This window comes from Phaethon lepturus, unplaced genomic scaffold (assembly GCF_000687285.1).
Source record: "Phaethon lepturus isolate BGI_N335 unplaced genomic scaffold, ASM68728v1 scaffold9903, whole genome shotgun sequence".
Lineage (NCBI taxonomy): Eukaryota > Metazoa > Chordata > Aves > Phaethontiformes > Phaethontidae > Phaethon > Phaethon lepturus.
The window spans coordinates 73,954-99,621 of NW_010528439.1; the positions used below are offsets into that span (position 1 = coordinate 73,954).

At 35.7% G+C, this 25,668-nt stretch overlaps 1 protein-coding gene across 3 annotated transcripts in view; it reads right to left on the bottom strand.

Moving 5' to 3' along the window:
- Positions 1-364: 364 nt before the first annotated feature.
- Positions 365-25,668, bottom strand: part of RBM26 (RNA binding motif protein 26) — a 58,346-nt gene continuing 33,042 nt past the window's right edge. For all 3 annotated transcript variants that reach the window (XM_010283676.1, XM_010283678.1, XM_010283677.1), the window contains 8 exons: positions 24,270-24,398; positions 22,010-22,084; positions 21,183-21,353; positions 14,515-14,619; positions 11,826-12,035; positions 9,320-9,406; positions 5,858-5,971; positions 365-1,071 (listed from right to left, as the gene is read on the bottom strand). In XM_010283676.1, coding sequence (XP_010281978.1) covers positions 982-1,071; positions 5,858-5,971; positions 9,320-9,406; positions 11,826-12,035; positions 14,515-14,619; positions 21,183-21,353; positions 22,010-22,084; positions 24,270-24,398 — 981 coding nt within the window. In that variant the 3' untranslated portion in view covers positions 365-981. The remainder of the gene's footprint in view (positions 1,072-5,857; positions 5,972-9,319; positions 9,407-11,825; positions 12,036-14,514; positions 14,620-21,182; positions 21,354-22,009; positions 22,085-24,269; positions 24,399-25,668) is intronic.

Sequence of the window (25,668 nt, forward strand, 5' to 3'; positions counted from 1 at the left end):
CATTTGACTTAAATCAGTTTAAAATTCAGAAGACATCGAAAAGCTTTTATGCAACAGATACACCTGTGTGTTAATGTAAATGCAACATCATTATGTTGAGATTTTTTTTATATTCAATACTATGAAGTGATAGTGATTAGAGCTCCTTTTGTGAATATGGGGGTGGGGGTTGCCATTTGGAACGGTCTTTTTCCTTTTCTTTTTTTTTTTTTTTTTTTTTTTTTTTTTTTCATTATGAAGGACCATTGCCTTAGCTTTTTTGGTTATTGCTTTTTTTTTCTTTTTTTTCTTTTTTTTTTTTTTTTTTTTTCATTATGAAGGCCCATTGCCTTAGCTTTTTTGGTTATTGCTTTTTTTTTCTTTTTTTTCTTTTTTTTTTTTGAAGACCATTCCATTTCTTTATTTTTTAACATCTTGAAGTCATAAGGACTTATATGCAAAGCAGTCATACACTTTATCATTAAAACCCATAGGTAAAATACGTACACAAATCCAACAAAAGGCTAGTACATAGTAAAGCCTAAGCATACTACTATGCAATATTATGAATACATAACTTTAGAGACTTCGGTTTAGTACTGTTATCTATTCATTTCTGAAAACATTCACAAAGATTTTAAATGCAAATTTTCATTCCGTATCTGGAATAGAACAAAAATTATCTATGTTATAACAACTTTTGGCCATTTGTGTTTGACCAATTCGGTAAATTACAAAGAACCCAAAGAATTCTGTAACTTTCTGTAGAACTATGTAATAAAAACATTGCATATGTTCCTAGTATGATGTCTTTAGCAATCATTTACTGAAATGTAACTCAAACATCAATCTCTCAAAACATACAACTGACCAGCTGCTTTTTAGTCTATATCCGAATCCAATTTCATCACAAAACCCCTTTTAATACAAAGATGCAGAAGTACATTAGGTAATACTAATGCAACACAGGTGCAGTTCTAGCTTTGTCACTGATCAGTTGAATCATCTTCTCCATGAACGAGATTCATTATCCTCCTCCTCTTCATCATCGTCTTGAAGCAGCGAGTCATCCACCAAAGATTCTTCCTGAAACTTCAAGAGAAAAACGTGATACTGTTTCTCTTTAACATTTTCTGACACCAAAGGCAAATTACAATTACAAATTACTCGCAATTTAATAAAAAACAAATTTATTTTTTAATTGTAAACAGTAATGCTGTCAAAAAAGTCAACTATATGTATACATATTATATACACATATTATTAAGTGGCAAATGGAACATGTTTTTTTTCCTTTTCAGTGGACTTTAAAATGATGAGGACATATGCACCTCATACTTAAACAGCTCTTCTGATTCTTCAGCATATCATTCATGCCCAAGCTGCAATGTTCCCATGAAACTTAAGATGATATACTGAAAACTAATGTTTGGTTTTGCACGTTCACAGTAACTGCACCTGTTTTCATCACAAGAGTTTAATCCACCTGTGCCACAGTATTAAAAACGTTGAATCCGAGACATTTTGATTTTGACAGCTTTATCAAGTTTAAAACCCGATATAAAGATTTAAAAGATTGGGGCAGGGAGACAAGTATTTACAGAAATTTAGACAAAATATATTAATGTATTTCCAATTGCTTTCAGTAACATCACAGTAACTTGAGAGACTTCACAAAACCCTGAACATTTCAGGTTAACAGTCACAGGCTTCAGAGAGGCAAAGTTTAAAAAAAGATAAACAGTGAGTTGTTTTAATTTTTGTCTACATACAGACACATGTGTGTATATATAAACTATCCTGTCTTAGGTGCAATCACCAAAAAAGTTCTATCACAGCAATTTCTGCACCAGCTAAAGACAGGTCTAAACCACAAGGATGTCTTTAAAAGTCTCCCAGCTGTCAGACAACACTTATGTTCTTGTTTAGTCTTGTCCCAGTAATTATAGTTTTTTTGCTACAGGATTTCCAAATTCAACAGGAAGTGTGAAGGTTGATTTGTGAAGTTAGGGAGCCTTCTGGAGAGATGTGAGGCTCTAGGCTGAAGAAAGCCTAGAATTAAGCCTTCTCTTTATCCAGTAGGCTGTTTCACAAGAGGGAGAAACTACTATCTTCATTACTTTTGCCTGCAGAAAGCACATTTTCAAAAGTGGCTCTGTCAACACCTGACCTGTCTTGTCCATGTATGCTTGGGTACTCTGAGCCAGACTAAAACACAGAAGCTTTCTGAGGACTTAGCCTCTTCCCCTGGTGTCTAGATATCCAGCAGATTAAAATCACAGAATCACTAGGTTGGAAAGGACCTTCAAGATCATCAAGTCTAACCATTAATCCAGCGCCACCATGTCCCCTAAACCATGTCCTGAAGTGCCACATCCACACATTTTTTAAACACTTCCAGAGATGGCGACTCCACCACCTCCCTGGGCAGCCTGTTGCAATGCCTGACCACCCTCTCAGTGAAGAAATTTTTCCTAATATCCAATCTAAACCTCCCCTGGCGTAACTTGAGGCCATTTCCTCTTGTCCTATCACTAGTTACTTGGGAGAAGAGGCCAACACCCTCCTCACCACAACCCCCTTTCAGGTAGATGGAGAGAGCGATAAGCCTCCTCTTCTCCAGACTAAACAACCCCAGTTCCCTCAGCTGCTCCTCATAAGACTTGTGCTCCAGACCCCTCACCAGCTTCGTTGCCCTTCTCTGGACACACTCCAGCACCTCAACATCCTTCTTGTAGTGAGGGGCCCAAAACTGAACACAGTATTCAAGCTGCGGCCTCACCAGTGCCAAGTACAGGGGCACGATCACTTCCCTACCCCTGCTGGCCACACTATTTCTGATACAGACCAGGATGCTGTTGGCCTTCTTGGCCACCTGGGCACATTGCCGGCTCAGTGCTGTCAAAAAAGAGTAGTCCTGGGCAGCGCACAATGCAGAAGTCTTAAGGTGCACAACTACAGGGACTCTCTGGCCTGGAGAGAAAGTAACTGAGGGGAAGTTTGACAGGAGTCCAAATATAGTAAGCGCCTCAGAGAAAGCGAAGAGAAAATGATAGGTTTTCTTTTTGATGCAAGAGCAGGAGAACATCAAAATTAAACATGCAGGTGGCAGTTCCCACATAAAGATACTTGTTCTTGGTAGATGTAGTTCAACAGCAGCATTCCCTGTTGCAGGATATTATAGATGCTATACAGATCCCAAAGAAACCAGAAAAATTAATGAAATAAACACCTATCAAAGGCTTTCAACTACACAGACACCACACTTCTGATTCAAGAGGTCTCCAAACTGCAAACAATTGATGATTAAAAGCTTATATCTACTTACATGTTTTATACACTTCCTAGGCATCTGTTGTTGACTCAGAGTCAAGTCTTTTGCTAGGCACCCAGGTGTAAAACGTAAGGCATCTAGGAAGATTAGGTGCTTTCATAATTAAGTGGCTACCCACCAAAGATTTCCTACAGCATCCAAGTCAAAAGACCTACCTCATTTTCATAAAAGGACTAAGAACCCTGTTTCATTATTAAGAATGTCACTCTGCAAAATGATCTAGCTCCCTTTTTTTTTTTTTTAAACATCAAAGTACCTAGTTTCACTCAAGTCTTAAGCCTGCTATTCCTCTTCAGCATAGTATTCCTTAGCTGAACAAAAATGGTAGTTTAGACATGGAAAAATGAAGGAAATGTTTTTCATGTGTTTACAATAGCTGCTATACAATAAATAAGCATGATGAATTGTAGGCATGCAGAAACTCAATACATTTTACATATATAAAGAATGTATGACTGACACTCAAGTCACTGACTATAAGAACCTGCCCCATCCCCCACCTACTCCTGTGTAAGTATCAAATTTTAAATAATAAAACTATGTAAAATTTCTTTTATGCAATTGGTTGAAACTTCAGCACATGAACATGAAGTTCTTGAACTCATTCATCTGGGACCCGAGGATCATAACTTTATACTTATGTACTAACTTAGCCAAATGCTAGAAGCAATACAAAGCTCACAGATGGAAAGAATGGTGTTTAAATGCAAAATTCCCCAAGAATTATGGAATAGAAATCCCTTGTGTAAAAAAATTTAGTGAAGGTTAGGCGAAATAATTCAGCTGTAGAAAATTCAAATAAAATCTAATCTAATTACACAAAGAAGATAGGACACCTACATATATTTGGCTTGTTTTGAAAATGGGAAAGGGTCAAAGGTAAGTATATCACTCATGTTAAATTAAAAAAAAAAAATTTAAGTGCTGGGCCAAGAGTTATTTACAAATTTTACTTACAATGTTATTTATAAACATTGTATTTATTTTATTTACAATGTTATTTATTAACAAAAATACAGATAAACTAATTTTTTTATTACACATTTGCTATTACAAAGGTTTCAGCAAGCATACAAAAGCAATGAACAGCTAGGGATTTTGATCCAAGATCAACTCCTATACATTTTTCACAAAAACAACTAGCCAAGAAATGACTGCAGAAAGAGTCCAGAGACAAATAAAAACAGTTAAATTAAAGAACAAAAATCAGATCTCTTAAGAAAAGTGCTAGAAAAATAAATGGCCAGGGAAAAAAAAAAGATATCTACAATAAAGGTAAACATTCAGATAATGAAATTATTTCTTAATAACAAAAAACCCATCAATTCCTCTTTTTACTTAAAGTTTGAAAATTTTCTGCAAACTTTTAGATGAGTCCATCAATTTATGAATTACGGAAAACAGTCGCATGCAGTCTTTTCCCTGAGTTTTCTTTCCATGCCTCATTGACTCCTGTTTAGGAGAATGACCCTCACCTAAAATAGATGTATCCCACTATCACAAATACTTCTCAGCTGACAAGATGTCATCAAGCACCTAGGCTTGTAAATCTGTCTTGTAAATCTGTAAATCAAAGACACCTAGGTCTTTGTAAATCTGTCCTGCCCCTTTGCCAGGGCAGCCAGTACATGTTGCTTGTTACTATCTTCATTCCGTTTCCCTCACTAACTATACCCCAGAGATCCCCTCCTACACTCAGTTAGGTGGGGTTAAAAGATGAATCTCACTGTAGTTCACCTACCAATGAATTTGTACGTTCCTTCCTTTACTCTGCTGAAGTGTTTGCATATCCCTCCATGCCCTTCCTTCATTATGCAAAATGGACAAGTCTCAGTGAAGTTGTTACTCAATGAGACCTCTCAATAAGGTAGACTCCTTGCAGCAACATTGCTGTTGATCTTCACAGCAATACATCCCTGAAGGAGAAGTGACAAAATATCAAGATGCTCTGACAATTCCCCAATGTAGCCTCTTGTTCACTCATGGCTCATTACTATCTGACAATGTCTGAGGTTTGCATATACAAGGAAAGTAATGTTTAATAAGTCAGAATGCATCAATGCCTAATATAAATACACAGTGGTGAAGGTAGTCTACCTGTCTTTGGCTGACACACTAAAAGAATTACCATTTTTGGAGACAGAAACAGACAAACTGGCTTTCTTCAGTGAAAAAAAAAAAAACAGGAAGTGAATAGTATAAATGTAAAAAGAATAACAGAATTTGGTTATATCAAAACAATCTTGTGAAGCTGCTTCTATGGTAGGCTTGCCAAAATATAGGAGAAAGATATAGACAAAATACTATCACCAAGTCAAGGTGTACTTCTACTTCAGCTATTCTATGGCAATTATGTATATACAGTTAACTGACAGTAAATGAATTAGAAAAAAGATCACTTGACTTCTTCCACTTTCTGATATCAAAACCATGATTTAGATTCAAAAATAGATGTATGAATCAACAAATCATTTTCTTTTGAAAGAATTACATTATTTAACCTTAAATAGAAAAATGAAAGAAAAAACAAAAAAGCAAGCTTACTTCTTCTTCATCAGGTTCAGCTTCTTCTGTTTCAACAGCTGACATACTAGCAACAGGCTTGTTCCATGCCAACTTTAACTCTTGTCCTTTAAAACGAGATCCATGAATTGCAGCCTAAAACAAGTTTAAACATTTTAGCTATATATTTCTTTGTCAGAGGAGAAAATAACTTCAGTAATACTTAAATGTCAGAAATAAACCAAAAGCCTGCTTTTTCAAAAGAAAATCTAAGTTGTAACACGTTCATACTGAATTACTATTAACAGGTTAAAACAAAACAACTCCATTCACTGCACATGGAATTCACACATGCTTTCAGGAAAATGATCAAAATATATTCAGAAGAAAATAAGTTTTGAACACCATAAATCATTTAGTGATGTGGGTAACATACTGAACCAACACCCTCCCGGTTTTAAATATTACATTGATGGGTTACTCACCTTTCAAAGACGAACACAAAACTGTTAATGCATAACATTCTGGAATAAGTAAGACATCCCACAAATACAAATAATTCAATATATTAAAAAACTAAAACAAAACAAAAAGGCAAACAACTAAAAAAAGTCCCTTTGTGATTATAACTTAATCTACCGGAAAATGTTCCACTGCCTGTAAAGCCATTGTAATTGAAATGTAAAAATTTTTAACTTATGGGATATTCATGCCTTTCTAAGTACCAGCTGCATTAAGTGCCTGCTTTGGAAATAGTATGTTCAAATTAAAGTAACATGAATGAGCATAAATCAGTGTTAGCAACATTCCGAAATAACCGTCATGGTCACAAAAGATTTATAGTACAATCTGAAAGCACAGCATAATGTGAAATGTAGAAACAATTACATGTTCAATGACATCTGAACATGAATTGTGTGATATTAAAGTCCCCAGGTATAAATTTTAAATCTGTACATATAAATTTATGATAAATTTAAAAGATTCTATGCTTATTAAAATGCAGCTCAGGAGCTTTTTGTCCATGGTCTCATCACAATGTCATACAACTAGAATTTTGAAAAGTACTTATATGTGACATTTAGGTCCAGAAACAACTTGTAATCTTTGGAAGAAATTACTACTACATAAGAATGCAACATTTTACAATAGGGAATCCTCCTCTTCCTTCCAGGCTAGAACATATATGGTCATAAAGCTTAGGTCTATTTTCATTTAAGAAGGTAAAATATTAGCTGCATTTACTTCAAAATTGGCCTCAACAGAGGTTTTTAATGATTACCTTCTACAACTTCTCCAATTGCCAGCCTTAAAGTCTGCTTTAGTAGTAAACACAGAAATTCCAGTGGAAATATATTTAATATATCAGAACATCTTAAGGAAAAACTAAAGATTTTACTATATTTGATCAAACACAGTTTAAAGAAAAAATTTAAAATGAAGGTGCAATTAGACATGAAGTCATTCGACAATTAAAAGTTTTAATGCTAATCAGAATGTGGACATCTCACACATCCGTCTTAAATTCTGACCCAGTTAAAATATCCCCACTTTCCAGAGCATATTCTGAACTTCACCTTGAATACAGCTTGGAAACTCCACCTATTCTATTTGAGCGTGATTGAGAAAACCATACTGCTTTTCAAATGCAGTGAAATGCACCATAAAAAAAAAAAAAAGAAGAAAAGAAAATAAAGAGAAGTACATAATGTTGACTTCAACCTTTCCACCAAACACATCTCCCTTCTCCCCCTGCTCACATCTTTCTTCATTCTCTGCACTACCTTCTTTTTCAACTTCCTATCTCTACACTTCTATGTTTGGTTCCAAAATACTACCATTCCCTGCTTTTTGGGTACAGAAATTTAGCTAAGGCTGAAATGATTATCCATGTCAATTTTTAGGCAAAACAAATTATAACAGTAAAAACTGTATTTTGCTGATAAACAAGTATCTGTAGTACGATACTGTCAAGTTCCTTGTTGTGAATCATACTCCACCAGGAAGAAGTAAAGACTTTATTTGGACAGTCCATAAAACCAGATTATTGTTGTAGCCTACCTATTTTTATTTTTAGGGAAGCAGAAGTTCCTCTCGATACTTAGAATATTACCAATGTAAACTACAAAGTCAGAGAATATGAAGTTCCAAAATGTAGTACCCAATGTCATGAAGCACCAAAACTAAAATTCCAAACTTAGTACACTCACAAGTGGACTGAATTAACTACAATAGCTTTTTTCTGCTAGCAGGTATTTCTTATTCTTCACAGAACTTCTGTTGAACTGTGTTCCTTCAATACAGTTGTACAGTACTATTTTTCCCTATCTGTCAGCATATACTATGTACTACTAATTACACTTCCTTTTTTACAGAACGATAACAATCTCCATATAGGCAGTCCTCATCACTGTTATATCTAAGAGTTTAACAAACAAAATTTCTGTGTTTCCATAAAACACCTTTAGCACATGCATCAAATTGTTTCTCAGAATATGTAACCATAATGATACTGTAAGTGTTCAAAATTACTGTCCCCATTTGCTTAATTTGCATTGTAAATATCAGTATTTCTGTCAATCAGGTCACTGGTGTCTCAAGGTAAAGCATATAAAAAGAGAAGAGTCTGGCCAGGTATGAAAATTGTGTTCAAGTAAACCCCACAAGCTGAACTTTGTGCAAAATATAAACATAAAATGACATCTTTCCATAGAACCACATAGTAAATATGAATCCATTCATTCTAGAGTCCCTGTTATTTTCAGGATACTTCCTTCCCAACAGTGATGCAAGGATTTTAAAGAAAACAAAATCATTTGCAGAATAACTATGTTGGCTATTTTGCGCAGGTTCACATATTCAGTCCATGGTATAGGCAGTAAGGCAGGCGTCCCGCTGAGCCAAGTGTATGAAGTCCTAATAACCCCTATGTAAGGGTGCTGAACTACAACATACATCAACTCTGGATTTTAGTCTCTAAAAGTTACTCCTATAATTCTATACTTCTGTAGTTTCCTAAATTTCTAAAAAATATGCTAAAAAAGAAAAAAAAGGGGCTGTGTGAAAATCCCATCATATCAAACACTATCACAAGATTTCAGGCAAAGGTAAATCCAACTGATCCCAAATAAAATACATAGGTTCACTCTGCAGTATGTCAGTGAAATTTTGGGAAGATTATAAAGGTATGAAGTCTTCAGGTGAAAAAAACTGGCAATTAAATAAAGATAAACCAAGACATCCAGTTACCAATTCGCAAGTGTTTCTCTTAAATTCTCTCTTACATCCTGTACTTGAGTTTGCTATAAACATCCTCATTCCCTAAGTATTTCAGTAATATGCTGTTCTGACAGATTTGTTTTATTGAGAACTAAACTTTTGTGTCAGACTTCTTTTAAGATGTTTTAAAATAATTAGCAGTATTACATTTAACCAAATATAGAAGTATAATGTAACTAGAAAGTAGTTGAATGTCGCAGAGTATTTTCAATAGACTATACTCACAGCTTCAGCTTCTGCTCTTGTTTTAAAGGTAATCACCGCATGGAGAGAAGAGTCATCTATCTGGCAATCTTCAATTTCACCATATTGCTTTTAATAAATAGAAAAAAAGCTTAGTGACATAGTTCTCCACCTCTAAAAATGCTGTCCTAAATAAAATGCCCTCAAAAATCATATAAAATTAGAATAGTGTACCTTTCACAGCCTTAGTGCCAGAGTACTTGTCTTTGCAAAGAATATAGTTACTTTTATTTGCATTTCTAGAACACAGAAGTGCTGTAGTCTCTGGATTTCCTCATTGTAATATACGTGTGTAAGTAAAATTATGACAGAAAAAAAGGTTCTTCTGCTTCAATATTTCTCTCTTGATCAGAAAGAAGGGATCTTGAGATGATTCCATTAGTCTTTATGAAACATTTCCACAAAAAGATTTTAGATGCAGGGACTGTAGAAAAAGTTTTTTGAAACTTAACTTGATTTCAGCATCTTAAGAATCTGGCCCATCTATTCCTGTAATGGTCTCTATGGTATTGCTACCTTTAATGCTGCCATCACTGTAAGCTGCAAATCCCAACACATCTGTACAGGTGGAATGCACTGCTGATGTGCAGAGCTGTGATATCATTATGACAGAAACAGAAATACAGCTCAGTACATTTCCACGGAATTTGGAGCAAGTTTAAATACAGCAAATGTACAATCTGCAAAATGAAATAATTAACGTTCTTCTCAGTGTTACACTACTAACACTGTGAATAAAATTGTATTTGTTGACGCTATTAAGTTTTTTATGGTTAATATTTTTGTTTGTTAAAGATAGTAAGTTTAATACTCCCTGTAATAAATTCAAAGTATAAGAAAATGCTAGAATTCTAGGAAAATTTATGACCATAAACTGACACCTCACACCAAGCTTTTAACAGTGGCAGATTCTCTGTCTTTGTTTTTATATTCTTTGCAGTCAGCAAGAGAAGTAATGAAATTAAAAATATAAAAGCAAAATTTACTTCAGCAGTATTGATAAGGCAGGCTAAATCACAAAATAATACTGTAGATTAAAAATAAATTTTTTCTTATAATTGAAACTAGACTCAGAAACATCCTACGGTTGACCAAGTGAATTGTGTTGTTTCATTTTAAAATCTGATGTTCTTAGTTTTACATGAAAAATTTGTGAAGTCATTGCTCAAATGTTCAGTCCATCATACATTTCTATAGAAAGTACTTTTGTTCCCCTTAAATACACATCATACCTATGTATGTATGTATAAATGTTTGGTCTGTCATTCATTTACACAGGAAATAATTTTGTTCCCCTTATGGGTATGATGGTTCCTTTTTGTTCCACTATATGGGTTTGATGCGGTGTATTTATGTGGAACAAAATATATATGTATATTTATGTATTTTATATCTATATATAGCTGTATCTCTATATCTATCTCCTGGAAACAGAACATGTTAAAGAAGCCAGTATAATAGTGGAGTTCTTCAGTTTGATTTTTATTGAGGTTTTTTGTTTGTTTGTTTGAAAAAGGAGAGACAGGTCCTTGTTGGCTCTTATTCTTTTGAAAAGCTGCTTCCATGGCTGCCAGACAGGAAATATTAAGTATGCTGACTGGAGTAGAACGTACTGGACTTACTGTTGGACTTCTACCTTCAGAGAGGACCACACTGGGGAGGGGGGGGAACAACAGCACAAACAACAGGAGGGGTGGACATAGACGAAGATTCACACAATTCATGCCACTATACAGTTTTAGCATTCATTCCACAAAACAAACAAACGTTCTTTTATTATAACCTTTTTTTAATGGCAGATAAGGGTTTTTATAAGTTTATGTTGATTTCTCACTTTATTATATTTGCAAATAAAAAGTTGCTAAAAATTATGTATGCAAATTTATATTTTTTTAGATTAAAAAAAAAAGAAAAAATGTAGAAAAAGCTCTGAGTCCTTAAACTTACAGAGATGAACAGACAGAAACTTCTGGCACAGATCTGCACATGGCTGCACAATTCTCACCTTGATTCTTAAATTCAGAAAGTTATGCAAAAGCACTGAAAATTTTCATTAAGCAACTTGTTAGGTTACTTCAATAAAGATAAGCAGGTATTCAGGTATTGAAAGTTTGGCACTGAATCAGGTTTTGTTCTCACCATCCCTTTAGTTATTTTATCTTTCTATACCTAAAAATTCGTAACAATTTTACAGATACCCTGAACAAATAAATATTTTAAGTCATTACTTTATATGCCCAATTTCCTTTCTTTTTAAGAAATAAACGAAGCCTTGTAAATGCTATGTGGTTAATTAGAACTAGTTCAGTCAATGCTGTAATTTATCTTTGTTTCACCTTTTTCTGATGCATCTTCTTTTCCCATGAACAAGTGTATCATGTTAAAGTTTCATTCCTAAATATTTCCAGATTAATTGCATCAAGAGAAAACAAGTCATTCAATGGAAGAATGTCATCCAAAGAACAGGAAAAGTGAAATTGCCACATACCGCAAAATGAGGAAGAAGATCTTCTCTATCACTTTCTGTAAATGCAGAGATTTCTAATGCCCTAGGTCGATGATCCACAACTGCATGCACAGGAACGCCTCTGCCTCTACCCCGGCCTCGTATTCCTCTACCTCTGCTACGTGATGCACCCCGACCTCTTGCATGAACCCCTCTACCACGAACTGAAGAAAGAATCCCTCGTTTGGCAGCCTAAGACGTTTATACATAACACATTGATGTATTAAAATTCATAATCTAAATATTTAGACAAAATTAACAAACACATATTCTGATGTTTCCTAAAAACACATCCCCAAACAAGCCTCAGAAAGAGCAGCTTATAGGTCTTAAAATAACAAAACGTGAACATATTAATAACATTTAAAAGCTAATACTGTTAATTATTAACAGATAAAAATTAGGATGGAAATAGGAAAAAAGAACCAGGTATTAAAAACAGATATTAAAAAGAACCCTTATCTGTAAGGATAATTCCTCAGAGCAGAAAGGAACTGCAGTGCAACATTTGAACTTTCATTAACATATTTCCTTGATGTGGTGACTAACTACTTAGTTTGTCTCTTTATTTTTGCCTCTTGACTTGTCTCTGGAAGTCCAGCCAGAACTTTTATTCTGACCAGAATTAATGCAGCATAATAGCTTTTCACCACAAAATTGTGAGAATGAAACAGAAGCTCCAACAAGCACCTCCAAGGACAAAGTATTTGCTAAAAATTTGGCTCTATGTATTCATTAATTTCCATTCCCACAATATCAGTGTATCCCTTTTAAAGAATAGGCATCGACGTTCCAAGATAAGTCAAAAGCCAAAGACAGTATCTCTGACAGCCATTTAAAAAGTAATTTTCAGAATTTTCAGAAAAGCACTTTCAAGGATTTAATGTCAATGTTCATAACAAGAAAAAGAAAAAATCTTTGCAATCCCAAATCTGATGTAGGAATCAAGTGTTAAATGAAATCACCATAACAATGTTTTAAAACACATGCTACAGTGTTTACAACTCAAGCACTATAGTACTACTGTAATGTGTGCCATTGATATCATCCATGAGGAGATCAATCTGTTATGACTTTATTAATTAAATTATTCAGATAATTATACAATAGTATCACTTTTTATTTTTTGTAAAGAGAATCCTGGAGGTTTTGTGTTTCTTTAAATGATTAAATGAATAATCCAGGAAGTTAAAGATTATGCTGACACAACAATAAAGCTGTACACTGTTTGGATTTTCTCACAGTAAAATCAGGGCCACCTGGAACAGAACAGCAGGTTATGAGCCACAGAAGCAACACGTATGTTGTGGCTGTTAGAGTCACTAAGACAGCGTGTGAATAAAAGTTTTTCTAAAGAATCAAACAACCATCAAGAGAAAAACCCCCCACATCCCTGTTGTACATTTTACAAGGGACACATTTCATGCTGTTCCTTGAAACATACTGGTATGCTTTACTAATAACCCTGCTTTTCTCCATCCACTTTGATCAGTTTGCTAAAGGCCTCAGAATATTCATTTTACTAGCAAAAATTATATTCCTGAAAGAGCTACACTTTTTTTTCCAATTTGAAATTCAGACTCAGTGAGAGATGGAGTAGTCTTAGGACACTTAAACTATGGTGCAACTTTATCTTGAACAAGAATCTATTTTTCTACTGCTGTTTTACAGATCATTCAATTTATTTCCTAAAATGTACGATTTATAAATAAGCTTTCAGTACACCTATGAAATACTATTCACCATCAGAATATATATTGCTAACATAAGCTTTTATGTCACTTGTATTCAACTGGCTTGGCTTATTAACAAACCTATTTTCACAATTACCAAAGCTGCATAACAACTTAGTTTTAAAGTAGGATTTTAATGCAACTTAGCCGTATATATGTGCACTGTGTTCATATGTAGTTATACATAAGACATGATCAAACTTCATTAAGACAACAGGGATTTAAGTGACACAGCAGCCTGCTTAACAGTAAAAAGAGAAGATTATCATGCAATTCAGTAGATGTTACACAACCATATGGCACTGTCTTGCCTATATAACACAGAATAACACCCACAGCATTTAGAATTTCTCAAAATAAGACACAGATATGAAGACCTTTGCAGAGTCTTGTGAATTTTTTCAAAAGTACTTTAGAAAAAAACATGTTTCTACACACTTCTTGAAACATTGTATTTACTTTTGGTAAGTTCTCCTCTTTAAACCAATCCTGTAACAGTATTACTTCTGGCACTTCAGCCTTTTTGGCTCATCTCTTTAAGAAGATGAGCTTAAGAATACACTTAAGCTTAATACACTAACACTTAAGAATAAAAGAACAAGCAGTGTTTTTTAACACACCACCACCTACAGGCAACAATTTAAAAACACTCCACGCTCTCACGTATTACTACCACAAATCTACAAAATATCACATCATCTAAATAGTTACAGAATTTAAATGCATTAGCAATCAAAATTAAAGACAATACTTCTTCTCTTCCTCACTGGAATTAGAGACTAATTTTTAAAAAATGTTATTGCTAAATGTCTCCATCTACATGCAACTTAATATTGCACTCTGGAAAAAAAAGTTTATGATACAATACACAAGCTAATAAACTTATATGAAAATACTTGATTAAAAGTTAATAGCTACAAAAGAAGAGACAAACATACTTCCAACTGTAGCTCTGTATATTTTCGTCTTAATTCAGTAACTTCCTCCCCAGCTTGCATCTTCTTGTATAAATCCAGTTCAGTATCTAGTAACTCTTTCTGCATCTAAGAAATCGTTACGGTAAATTATTAGTTCCACAGTTCACGTTCTCTATTGAGGAAAAAAATTCCTGATAAAATCCAAGAATCTACTACTATGCTCCTATCAGCAGGCTATTTCAGAAATACCCCGCGACTTAAAAGATTGGCCAGCATTGGCCTCCAGGTAAGGTAGTAGTCTGCCATAGCACCTCTATCTGGAAAATAAATTCCTAGAAACTCTGAAGAAAGGGAATTTGAAAACTAGAAGGTATAGTGAAATTTTAAACTTAACCCAAGTTGTGGCTTATTATTCAGATCACAGCTGTAACTTTTGCAGGTATACTGCTTACTACACTAGATTTCCATCTTCAAAAACAAACCAAGCACAAGCTTAGGAGCCTTCTTGGCAAGATAAAACTTCAGTGTGTAGTAGTACATTTCTGAGCTTGGTGATGTCAAAACTTTTAGACTACCACACAAAGCCAAAGCCAATGGAATCTTTTCTAAACTAGAAATACACAAAATAGAGAATGCAAAATTATATGGTAGTGATGATGAGATAAAAACGGAGTCTTAAAAAAAAAAAGCATTACAATTATGAATGAATACAAAATCTGTAATTAATAATAAGAAAAAGCTTCTATGTTTATCACAATTCCATAATGGAAAAAGCACAAATGGTAGTTCTGTTCAGACCACAGTAGAAAAAACAGTTACAAGACCTCTGCTAACAAAAGGCTGGTCTCTGATGCACCTGGAGTTGCCTTCCAGCACACAGTACCTTAACAAAAATTATCAGAAAGTTCAAAAATATCTATGAAATGCAAAGGTGTCTCTGAACCCAAATTTAGACATGTTCATTGCAACCACTGAGGTGCAGGTGCTGGTACAGGAAAGGGCTTTATGTGACCATGAAAATTTTATTTGAAGTTCTATTCCAAATTGGAAGCTTGCTTTTTTTTTTTTTTTTTTTAAATGGAAAAAGCAGCAGCCAAATGTTCCAGTGACATCACAAATGAAGGATAAAATTATAGATGATTGTGAAACAGTTTTACATTTACACCCGTTGATTCAGAACCACAGCATGTAATGTATTCAAAGGCTGGTTGTCAAGAGATGAAGGTTTCGCAGTTGTGACAGTTGGAAACCAAGTATCACCACTGAATGATAAAGAAGGGGGTTTTTTGTTTCTTTGTTTTTTTCCTGGAAGCTTTAAAAGAAAAAAAGCTGGATTATTCAACTGGCAACTTCAACCTAAACCCCTTTCAGCCCCATTTTCTGATTATCTACAGCAACCACAGAAAAAAAATCCATTATTTCCTGCATAATGGTTTTCAAAGTTTTCAAAATTGGAAACAGTGTTTCTCTCAAATCCCACCATGTTGCAGCACACCAATGATATGGCAAAACAACCACTTCTGAAGTTTAATCATGACCAGCAGTGAGAACTCACAAAGCAGCCAGTGACACTGGTGTCATCAAGGAAGTGTCTAGAATTTTGGGTATTATTTCTAGTGGTCTTAATGAAGACTTCTCTTTTATAGAGCTGTATCAGGTCTCAAGAAGAAAATACCTCCTTCAACATACACCATGAGGCAGCAAAAGTTTCTACACTCATGGGGGAATGGTGTTTTGTAATCTGCATGAACTGGAACCAGACAAAAATAGATAAAGATAATGGCACAGTCACATGGGCCTCATCTTAAAGTTTGCAGGGTCTTCTGAGCTGCCCAGGTTTTAAACGCTAAGAAAATGCAAGAGAACCTAGAGCAAAGTCTTTCAGAAATTATGGAAGTTGTAAATTTTAAGCAAAGGCTCTGTTAATTCCTCACTTTCACAAGGGTCAGATGTGACTGATTGTCTTCGCTCTTTCAATGTTAATGTTAACAGTGTTCACAGACAAGGCACAGTCTCCCTGAGAGGAAAGCTGTCAATAAAACCAACTTTTCTACAGTTCAGGTATTTTGTCATTTATGAAATGGGTTTGCTTAAAGTGTTTCTTCACTTTCCATATTACAAAGGAAATGGAAAACCAGCTCAAGAACTTCATTAAAACTGTAATTCAAATTAGCATACCACCTCACTTTACTAAGTAAAAACAACAATCACACAAGGAGATGGTGGACCAGGTGGTCAAGCAGAGTGATGTGGGCAGAAGAGATCTCAAGATCAACAAACTGGGTTGAAGGGGTACCACTTCAAACATACACACACCAATCCACATAAATGAGGGAGGGCCTACATAACAGTATCACCAGGGAAGAACTCACTTATTTTCTGGGAAATCATTGCCTCTCTGAAGAGCCTATACTAATACACACAACATGGGAAACAAAAGAGGAGGAATTAGTCGTCGGTGCACAGTTACAGGGCTACAATCTCACTAGGCCTACAGAAACATCGTGGGAAAACTCACACAACTGGCATGGTGCAGTGGACAGATACAGTCTCTTAAGGAAAGACAAGCCAGGATGGTGAGAAGCAGGAGTTGTCTTCTATGTGAGAGCACAGTATGAATGCATGGATCTCTGCCTGGGGCCAGATGATGAGCCAGTTGAAAGTTTATGAGTCAGGATTAAGACAGCAGACCTATGCGGGTGATGTTGCAGTGGGGATGTGTACCACACACTGCCTCATTAGGTAGGAGAAGCAGATGAGGCTGCCTTCGGACAGTTGGAAGAAGCCTCCTGTTTGAAGACCATGGGCCTGGATATCTGCTGGAAAGAAAGGATGATTTTCAAGAAACACATCCTTCAAGTTCCAGAGCATGCAGGAAATAAAGCAAAGGTGGCTGGAGGCCTGCCTGGATGAACAAGGAGCTCCTAACAAAACTTAAAACCAAACCCAAGGTACACAAGACGTGGAAGCAGGGTCAGATCACAAAAGGAATATAGAGAAACTGTCTGAACATGCAGGCTCTGGCTTGGAAAGCCAAAGCCCACCTAGAGTTGAATGTGGCAAGGCGGGTGAGGAACAAGAAGAAAGGCTTCTGCAGGCCTATCAGCAACAAAAGGAAAGATATGCTGTGAAAAATGTGGGCCCACTGCTGAATGTGAAAGGGGACCTGGCAACAAAGGACACAAGAATGGTCAAGATACTTAAAACCTCCTAATCCTTAGTCTTCACCAGAAAGACTTGCCTTCAGCAATCCCACATCCTGAGACCAGTGGAAAAGCCTGGAGCAAGAAATACTTACCTTTGTTGGAAGAGAATCAAGTTAGGAAACATTTAAACAAACTGGACATACACAAATACCTGGAATCCAATAGGATGCAACCATACATAGTGAGGGAGCTTGTTGATGTCATTGCAAAGCCAATGTCAATTATCTTTGAAAGGTCATGGCATTTGGGGGAGGTCCCTTGGGAGTGAGAAAAAGCAAGTGTCACTCATCTTCAAGAAAGGCACAGACATCTTGGGAACTACATGCTGGTGAGCCTCATCACAACAAAGGAGCAAATAATCTTGGAAACCATTTCCAAGCATGTTAAGAACAAGAAGTGATTGGGGAAAGGGAAGGAGAAATCATGACTAACCTTAACACGGCCATCTACAATGAGATGACTGGCTTGTGGGACAAGAGCAGAGTGGAAGTTGTTTAGCCTGACTTCAGTAAGGCTATCAATAATGTCGTCCATAACATCCTCACAGCCAAAAGGATGAAGTGCTAAATAGATAGGTAGACAGTGAGATTGACTGAAAACGGTCTGAACTGCTGGGTTCAGAGGGTTCTGATCAGTAGCAGAAAAAACAGCTGGAGACCAGTCACTAGTGATGAACCCCAACGGCCAATACTGTTTAACATGTACACCAGTGACCTGGATGGTAAGACAAGAGTGTGCCCTCAGCAAATTCATGGACAACAAAAAATTTGGAGGAGTGGCTGCTACATGAGCTGGTTGCATTTCCATTCAGAAGGACCTTGACATGCTGGAGAAATGGGGCAGGAGGAACCTCCTGCATTGCAAAGGGAAATGTCAAGTCCTTGTACCTGGGGGAGGAATAACCCCATCCACCAGTACAGGTTGGGGTCTGCCCAGATGAAGAGGACCTGAGGGGTAGCAGAGTTGTTGTTGAACATAAGCTAGCAATGTGTCCTTCAGGCAAAGAAGGCTGACAGCCTCCTGGGCTGCATTAGGAAGAGCACCACCAGCAGATCAAGGGAGGTGATCCTTCTCTGCTACTCTGCAGTGGTGACACCACGTATGGAGTGCTGTGTCCAGTTCCAGGCTCCCCAGCATAAGGGAGACATACTGGAGAGAGTCCAGCAAAAGGCCACAAAGATGCTTAAGGAACTGGAGCATCTACTATTATGAGCAGAGGCTGACAGAGCTGGAAATGTTTGACTTCAGCATGAGAAGGCGGTGGGGGGACAGGATGAGTAAAGAAGACATCCAGACTCTTCTTGTGCCTGGTGATGGAGCAAGATGATCCCCAGAGATACCTTTCCATCTCAACCATTTTGAGCGATTTTGTGTTACTGGACTATTTTCTTGTCAACTCTAAGAATTTACTGGGCCACTCTCGGGGCAAAATAACTGTCACGGGTTAAAATGCTGTATTCACAATTTTCTAGTCAAGAATTTGCAAAGTTTTCATGATGCAACTTGCTTCTTCATTTCTATGGGTCTGGATTCTTCCCCTTGCATGTGATGAAACCCACAACCAACTGTTATTTTTGGATCAAAATTATTACGAACTCTTCTTCCTGTTCAAATTTATGCAGTGCTGTCCACCAGCAGAAGAGTATTTCTCAAAAACATGAGAGGCTTTAACAGTCAAATGAAGCTTTGAAAATATTGCCAATTTCTGGGACTTTTACAGTTCAAATTTACTCTGCAGGTAGGTAACTTCCTTCAGATCTCTCAGAAACATTTTCTCACCAAACAACGTCCACTCTCTGCCAAAAACGTACTAAAAAACCCTCATGTCTCATCTTCCAAAAAAGAGACATTTAATCTTATTCTAGCAGTGTCTGAATTCTGGGATTATTACAGTTAGTTCCGTCTCCAAAACACAGTACTGCACTCCACTGCAACTGAAGTTGTTTTAAGAGGTATAAACTAACTTCAAGAAGTTATAATCTATGTCCAATTTCAGAACAAAAATGTGCTGCCTCAACTTTTTCCCGAGTGATGAATGATCTAAAAAGCTACGGTGAATACATACAGGTCATTTCAGTATTTCTTTTTGATATTTCTTTTTGAAATCACTGTAGTTTACACTGCAGTTGTCTTGTCCTTGTTTCGGCTGGGATATAGTTAATTTTCATCTTAATAGCTGGTACAGTACTGTGTTTTGGCAGGAATCACTGCTTGGGGATCAGCTATTGATCACCGGGTAGTGAGCAATTGTTGCACTGTGCATCACCTGTTTTTGTATATTCCTTTCTCTATTATTATTTGCCCTTGCTTTGCTGTGCTATTAAACTGTTTTTATTTCAACCGCCAAGGTTTTTTTCCGATTGTCTCCCCATCCCACCTGGGGAGTGCGGGAGCAAGTGAGCAGCTGTACCTTGCATAGCTGCCAGCTGGGACTAAAACACAACACGCCTGTATTTCTATGTAAAATAAAGCAGCAGAAATGCTGTTTCAAACTGAAAACTAATGATCCATTTAAAGTAAATCTGGGTTGTAATGTTACATCAGCTTTTTAAACAGAATGTCAAACATTAGAAGACTAAGCATTCTGAAGATTTAAGAACTGAATGAGAACAGCAAGAAAAGATCAAGGCTTTTTGTCTTCTGATGGAAAATACACCGTACAACTATCTGCTCTTTTATCACTATGCACATCCTCAATAAAGCAAGAAAAGCTTGTAATGTGTTTAAAAGAACACATTAATTTCTTAAATTGTTATTTCTCAAAGCCTCACTTAATTCTCAATCACCTTGTGACCTGTTTAAGAGCAAATACTTCCATAAAATGCAAAATTCTGCATTTTGAAAAGGTAATATAATTGCATCTTTAAGCTGTTGGGAAACCGGTTATAGCCATATACTAACCAGAATGATAGCAGAGAAGGGAAACTCCTCTCACAGGTTCAACCCAAACATGGGTAGCTAGACCAAACAAAAACTGACCAGTATAATCTTCCATCTAAAAAGCTTAATATATTGAAAAATTTCAGTGACATAAAAAACCCCAGAAAATTATGTACCAGTACAGTAGTCAACTAATTTCATCAAGCAGTTTGTTTCGTGTATTAAATCTGACCAGGAGATATGTTTTGCATAATGATAATCCTTTTGCATAAGAAATACTATTCTCATGACTTCTATTAAAAGTTTAAGAAAGCAATAGACTAGAGACAAAAGATCAGATAAGGCAAAATAAATAAGAGGTTTTTTTGATTGTCCAGATGATGTAATACCTGTGTAAGAGTGGACAAACCTTTTACACAACAGCATGGTTTTAAAATTAACTATGTTCCTGTCAAAAGAGCGCAAAACCAATCTCACTTCAAAGAAGACTTCAGAATTAAACCAGTATGGTTCTAAATACTGCTGATGCGGCTGCATATTTTTATTCTGCTGACATAAGCATGTGAATTCATCTTATCAAAAAGCTGACCAAAACTTGAGTACCTGAGTCTTAGTTTTCATGCTTTTTAAAGGAGCCCCTCCTCCTGGTGATACACCTTTTAATTCATCCTTTAATTTGGTAATGCTATTAGTCAAAATCTCCAGTGTTTTCATGATTTCTGCTTTGTCTTCCGACTTCATGGCTTTATTCTTCTCCAGCTTTGAAATCAGCATCTGTCCAATTTAAAAAAAAAATAAAAACCTCTTTACTTAGCAACTACTGTTACAGATCTGTTTTCCAGTACTCATTACAACTAATGGAAAAACTGAATATTGTATTTCTTTTGCTGTGATCTTCAAACTCAATACATGGGGCTTTTAACAGCTTATATTAAATTAAAATCCTTGTCTGAATCTCCAATTAATTAATTTGCTAATGAATATCTGATAGCTCCATCTCATTTGGACAGATTTGCTAAACAAACTTAAAATATTCCAAAACTTTATTCAAATTAAATTACATTTTTGCCTTTTTCTCCTCCTAAGCCTGAGTGCAGTCAGGCATACTTTTCTACATCAATCTCTCTTGCTCTTGACTACTTGACTACTGTCAAGTAGAACTCACAGGGTTCCACTTCTCCCAAAAAACCATATGCATGTTGCACCCAAATTAGGCAATTTTAACTCAAACAGCACTTAAACTACATAAGCTTGTAGTGAACTAACTTTTTGAAGTGAACTAACAAGACAAGTGATAATACCTTTCTAAGAGAATGCTTATTTTATAGGTCAGTTTTGTAGCTCATGCTTACAAATTCTGAAATATTTTAGAGAAGTGACCTGAGATTTTACAACTGAATTGCTGACTTTCTTTAATGATAACTTCTTACCTTTTGTGTTTCAATGTGCTTCTCTAAGATTTCTTGCTTCTTTTTTCTGACATCTTGTTGAAGTCGTAATGCTTCCTAGAAGCATAAAAAAAATTACAGAAAGTTTCTAGATTTTGAAAAATAATGCCAGAAGAATAATACACTGCACCTGACAACTAAACAGTAGTAACATACAATAACAGGAAAAAGATCAGTAACAGAAACTCAAGGTACTAATAGGCAATATTTCAAATTATGTTTTGGAAAACAATGCATCATCAAATGAGTGAAGGAGCTAAGGATCTTGGTTAGATCTGTGCTGGGAAGACTTCATTATTATTTACATACAAAGTAACCCCTTACACAACTCCACTGAAAGCTGAAAGGCAATATAATACACTACCACAAAAAGTACAGCATACTAGAGTTTAAATGTGCAAGGACAGTATGTTGAAAGCAACTGTAAATCAAATCCATCAATTAAAACACATTCTACAGTACAGTTACAAGCAAAAAAAAAAAAATTCTATTTTCTAAAATTAAAACATTACTCTAAGAAAACCATCTCTCTTGCATCTGACGACTATAACTTGGAAGCCACAAGGACTACCACTCAATCTGCTAAGAACAGAATCTTGACATTGCAATGGGCAAATCAAAATGAATTGAAACTGATAAATTTGTGACATATTGCACTCAGGAGAAGCAGAAGGAGATGCCTCAGTGCTGTGCTCAGCTCCTACTAATGCTGCTTGAGAGAAAGCAATTGCTTTTTGCTCTCAGATACAGAAGTCTTGGCAGGATACTTGCAGAAAACAATTAAGAGCTTTGATACCAATATATTTACTGGGATAAAAGAGGAGAGGCAGATGATGATTTTGTACCTCTAGATCACTAATCAACTGAGATCAGACTGCAAGTGGATTACCTTCTACAAAGAGTGTAAATGCACAACAGCCATAAAAAAGAAACAGTAATGAGGTTTCTGTATGCCTTCCCAAATACTGACAAATTCTGCTGCATGAAATGTTAGTTTTGCAATACAGTGTGCAATCGTTTTCTGAAGGGAAAGGGAAGATAAGACAAGGGGATGAATGCTAAGAAAAACTAGGGAGACAGAGGAAAGAAGGGAGTGAGTCCCACAAAATCATGTTTTTCCACAAGTACTAGTATATTGCAATAGAAACCTCTGAAGAGAGGGAAGAACACACGAGCACATGGAAAAAGAGCCAATCACTTAGCACATCTTCAGTGTCTTCTCTCAAAAAAACCCCTACAGCTGTTATAGTAAGTCAATAATTTCATTATCGGTTTTTTGCCATTTCACAGGCACTTAGTGTCCTCACTTGAAAGGTAAATGCTCTAATTCTGAAAAACATGTTTTACAGGACAAATAGGAAATGGAATCCCAAAATTAGAAGTGATTTCTTTAAAGTCTGGACCAATGCCACAACTGACATGCAGTGAAAAACTGCTACTTCAAATTATATTAGACATTAGTTACAGAAGTTTACCAATAGGTTAAAATCTTTGTTTAATGCTTATACTGCTTTCAATACTTACGTTTGAATCTAACTTAGTATTGAACTCTTAATTTGTGTCTTGAAACCAGTAAGATAAACACTGTCCGATATTTAGTTTTGCTAAGTGATAAGAACAAACTAAGAGGAGCTTTACTGGGCTCTTTTGAAAATTCTAACCAAGCTAAACTTCAAGTGATCTATTCAAGGCCAAATGCATTTTTGTTGCATTTTCTCTCTAACGTTAAAAAAAAAAAAAAAAGGAGAAAATCTAGTACTATACAAAAAATAAAAATGGATGCAGGAGAACTATAGTTTAGAAACAATAAAAAGCAGAGTCAGTTCTCAGTTCTCTCAAGTGAAGAAACCGTTTTGGTCAGAAGTACAAAACATACTGAGAATAAAGGCCAGTTCCAGAGAGGCTTAAGAGAGAAGAACAGTGACTATACTATACTCCCTTCTCACTTCACAACAGACAATTCATGCCTCAACATGGAGATTCTGCTTCCAGGAAAAAGTGTTTCAGATTTTGAACTTCTAGAGAGTTTTAAACCTGTTTAACAATGCCTGAACATACACTGAAAAAAAGTAACAAAACAATGCTGATTTTTTTTGTTCTTTGAAAAGAAACCATTATAGTCAATTTCATGTTATAACTAGTTTCACCTATGCCCTTGAGATGAATATACATAGCGCACTATCTCGAGTGGTCACAAGTTCCCAATCTAGGTCCATTTTATAAAGAAGCATATTTAATTTACCTGTTTTTTCTTCTGTGCTTCATTAGAGTCTAGCACGGAAGTGGAAACAACAGGCAAAGATTTCTGTGCTGCCTTCAAAGCAGCAGGGTTGTACACAGTTTTTGTCAAGCCAGTAGAAGTGGATAAAACCTATAGGAGGAAATCATTTTATTTTTTTGCCAGTGAACTTCAATTTAAAAAAAAAAAAAAACATGAGTGCTTAAAAATATATAAGCATCTTTTCTTTTGTCTTTTTTGATGACATGGAATATAAAAATTTGGTGTAACAATTATATTTGGAGTTGCTGAAGTTAAACAATTTTTAAAAAGGCAGCACCACATCAGCTATCTAAGAATCATAAACAACAGATTATAAATCCTTTCCATTGAGATTTCATATGTACTTTCAAGTTTCAAATATATAAAGTGTCATGTAATTGAGCATAATTAAGGAAACAGAAGACTGAGATTTTCCCAAGAATAACTGAACTTTTTCTTTTTTGTTTTGAAGTTTAAAATGCAATTTTTCATGGCTGCATGAATTTTCCAAGCAAAAATTCAACATAATTTTAGAGACTAAGGTCCAAAGAAGATACAATAGCTCCTTTTCATATGTAGTAGAGCTTGCACAATCAAGAGGAAGCAACTCAAATACAGGGAAGTCTTCAACATTATACAGCAAAGGAAGAGACTCCTATGTCTCTGTTCCCTTTCCTACATTGGTAATGAGGTATGAAAATTTCTCCACGACTTACTGAGAACACAGGTGTCTGCTTTACAACCTTTCTAAAATATACTATGTACATCTCCACAATACCTTAAGATTTGGACTATTCTGTTCTCTTATCATGTTCCTTAAAGGATATTTTGGCCATGTTAGTATTGAAAAATCCATGGCTAAGTGCCGGAAGAGAACACAGGCATGATCTTGTCCACCTTGTTAGCAAATCACAGGAATTATGCAATCAGTATCATTTCTGGGAGTTTAAAAATACTTTTTATATATGTGGAAAATTAGAAGATGCATGCAGAGACTATCAGTCACCATGCATGCCATAAGAGAGATGCAATGGCCACCACTAGGAGAGAAGAAGAAGGGGGGGAGGGGAGAGACAGCCAAGAAACATTAGAAAGACAGAAAAGATCAAGAGATCAGAAGAATTTACAAAAGGAACACTTCATACAAAAACTTTTCACTCTATTGTGCTACTTATACAGTTTCTTCCCACAGTAAAGTATTTTCTAGAGTAGACAATGCAGAGAGGAGAATAAAAAAATTAAAAAATGCATGTTATAGGGTATTATAAAAGGTGATATAAAATGCCCTCACCACACCACTAAAAAGGAGATGAAGGACTTTTTTTTTTATTTAAAGCACACTAATGTATGCACATCCCAATAATACAGCTCCTATTACAAA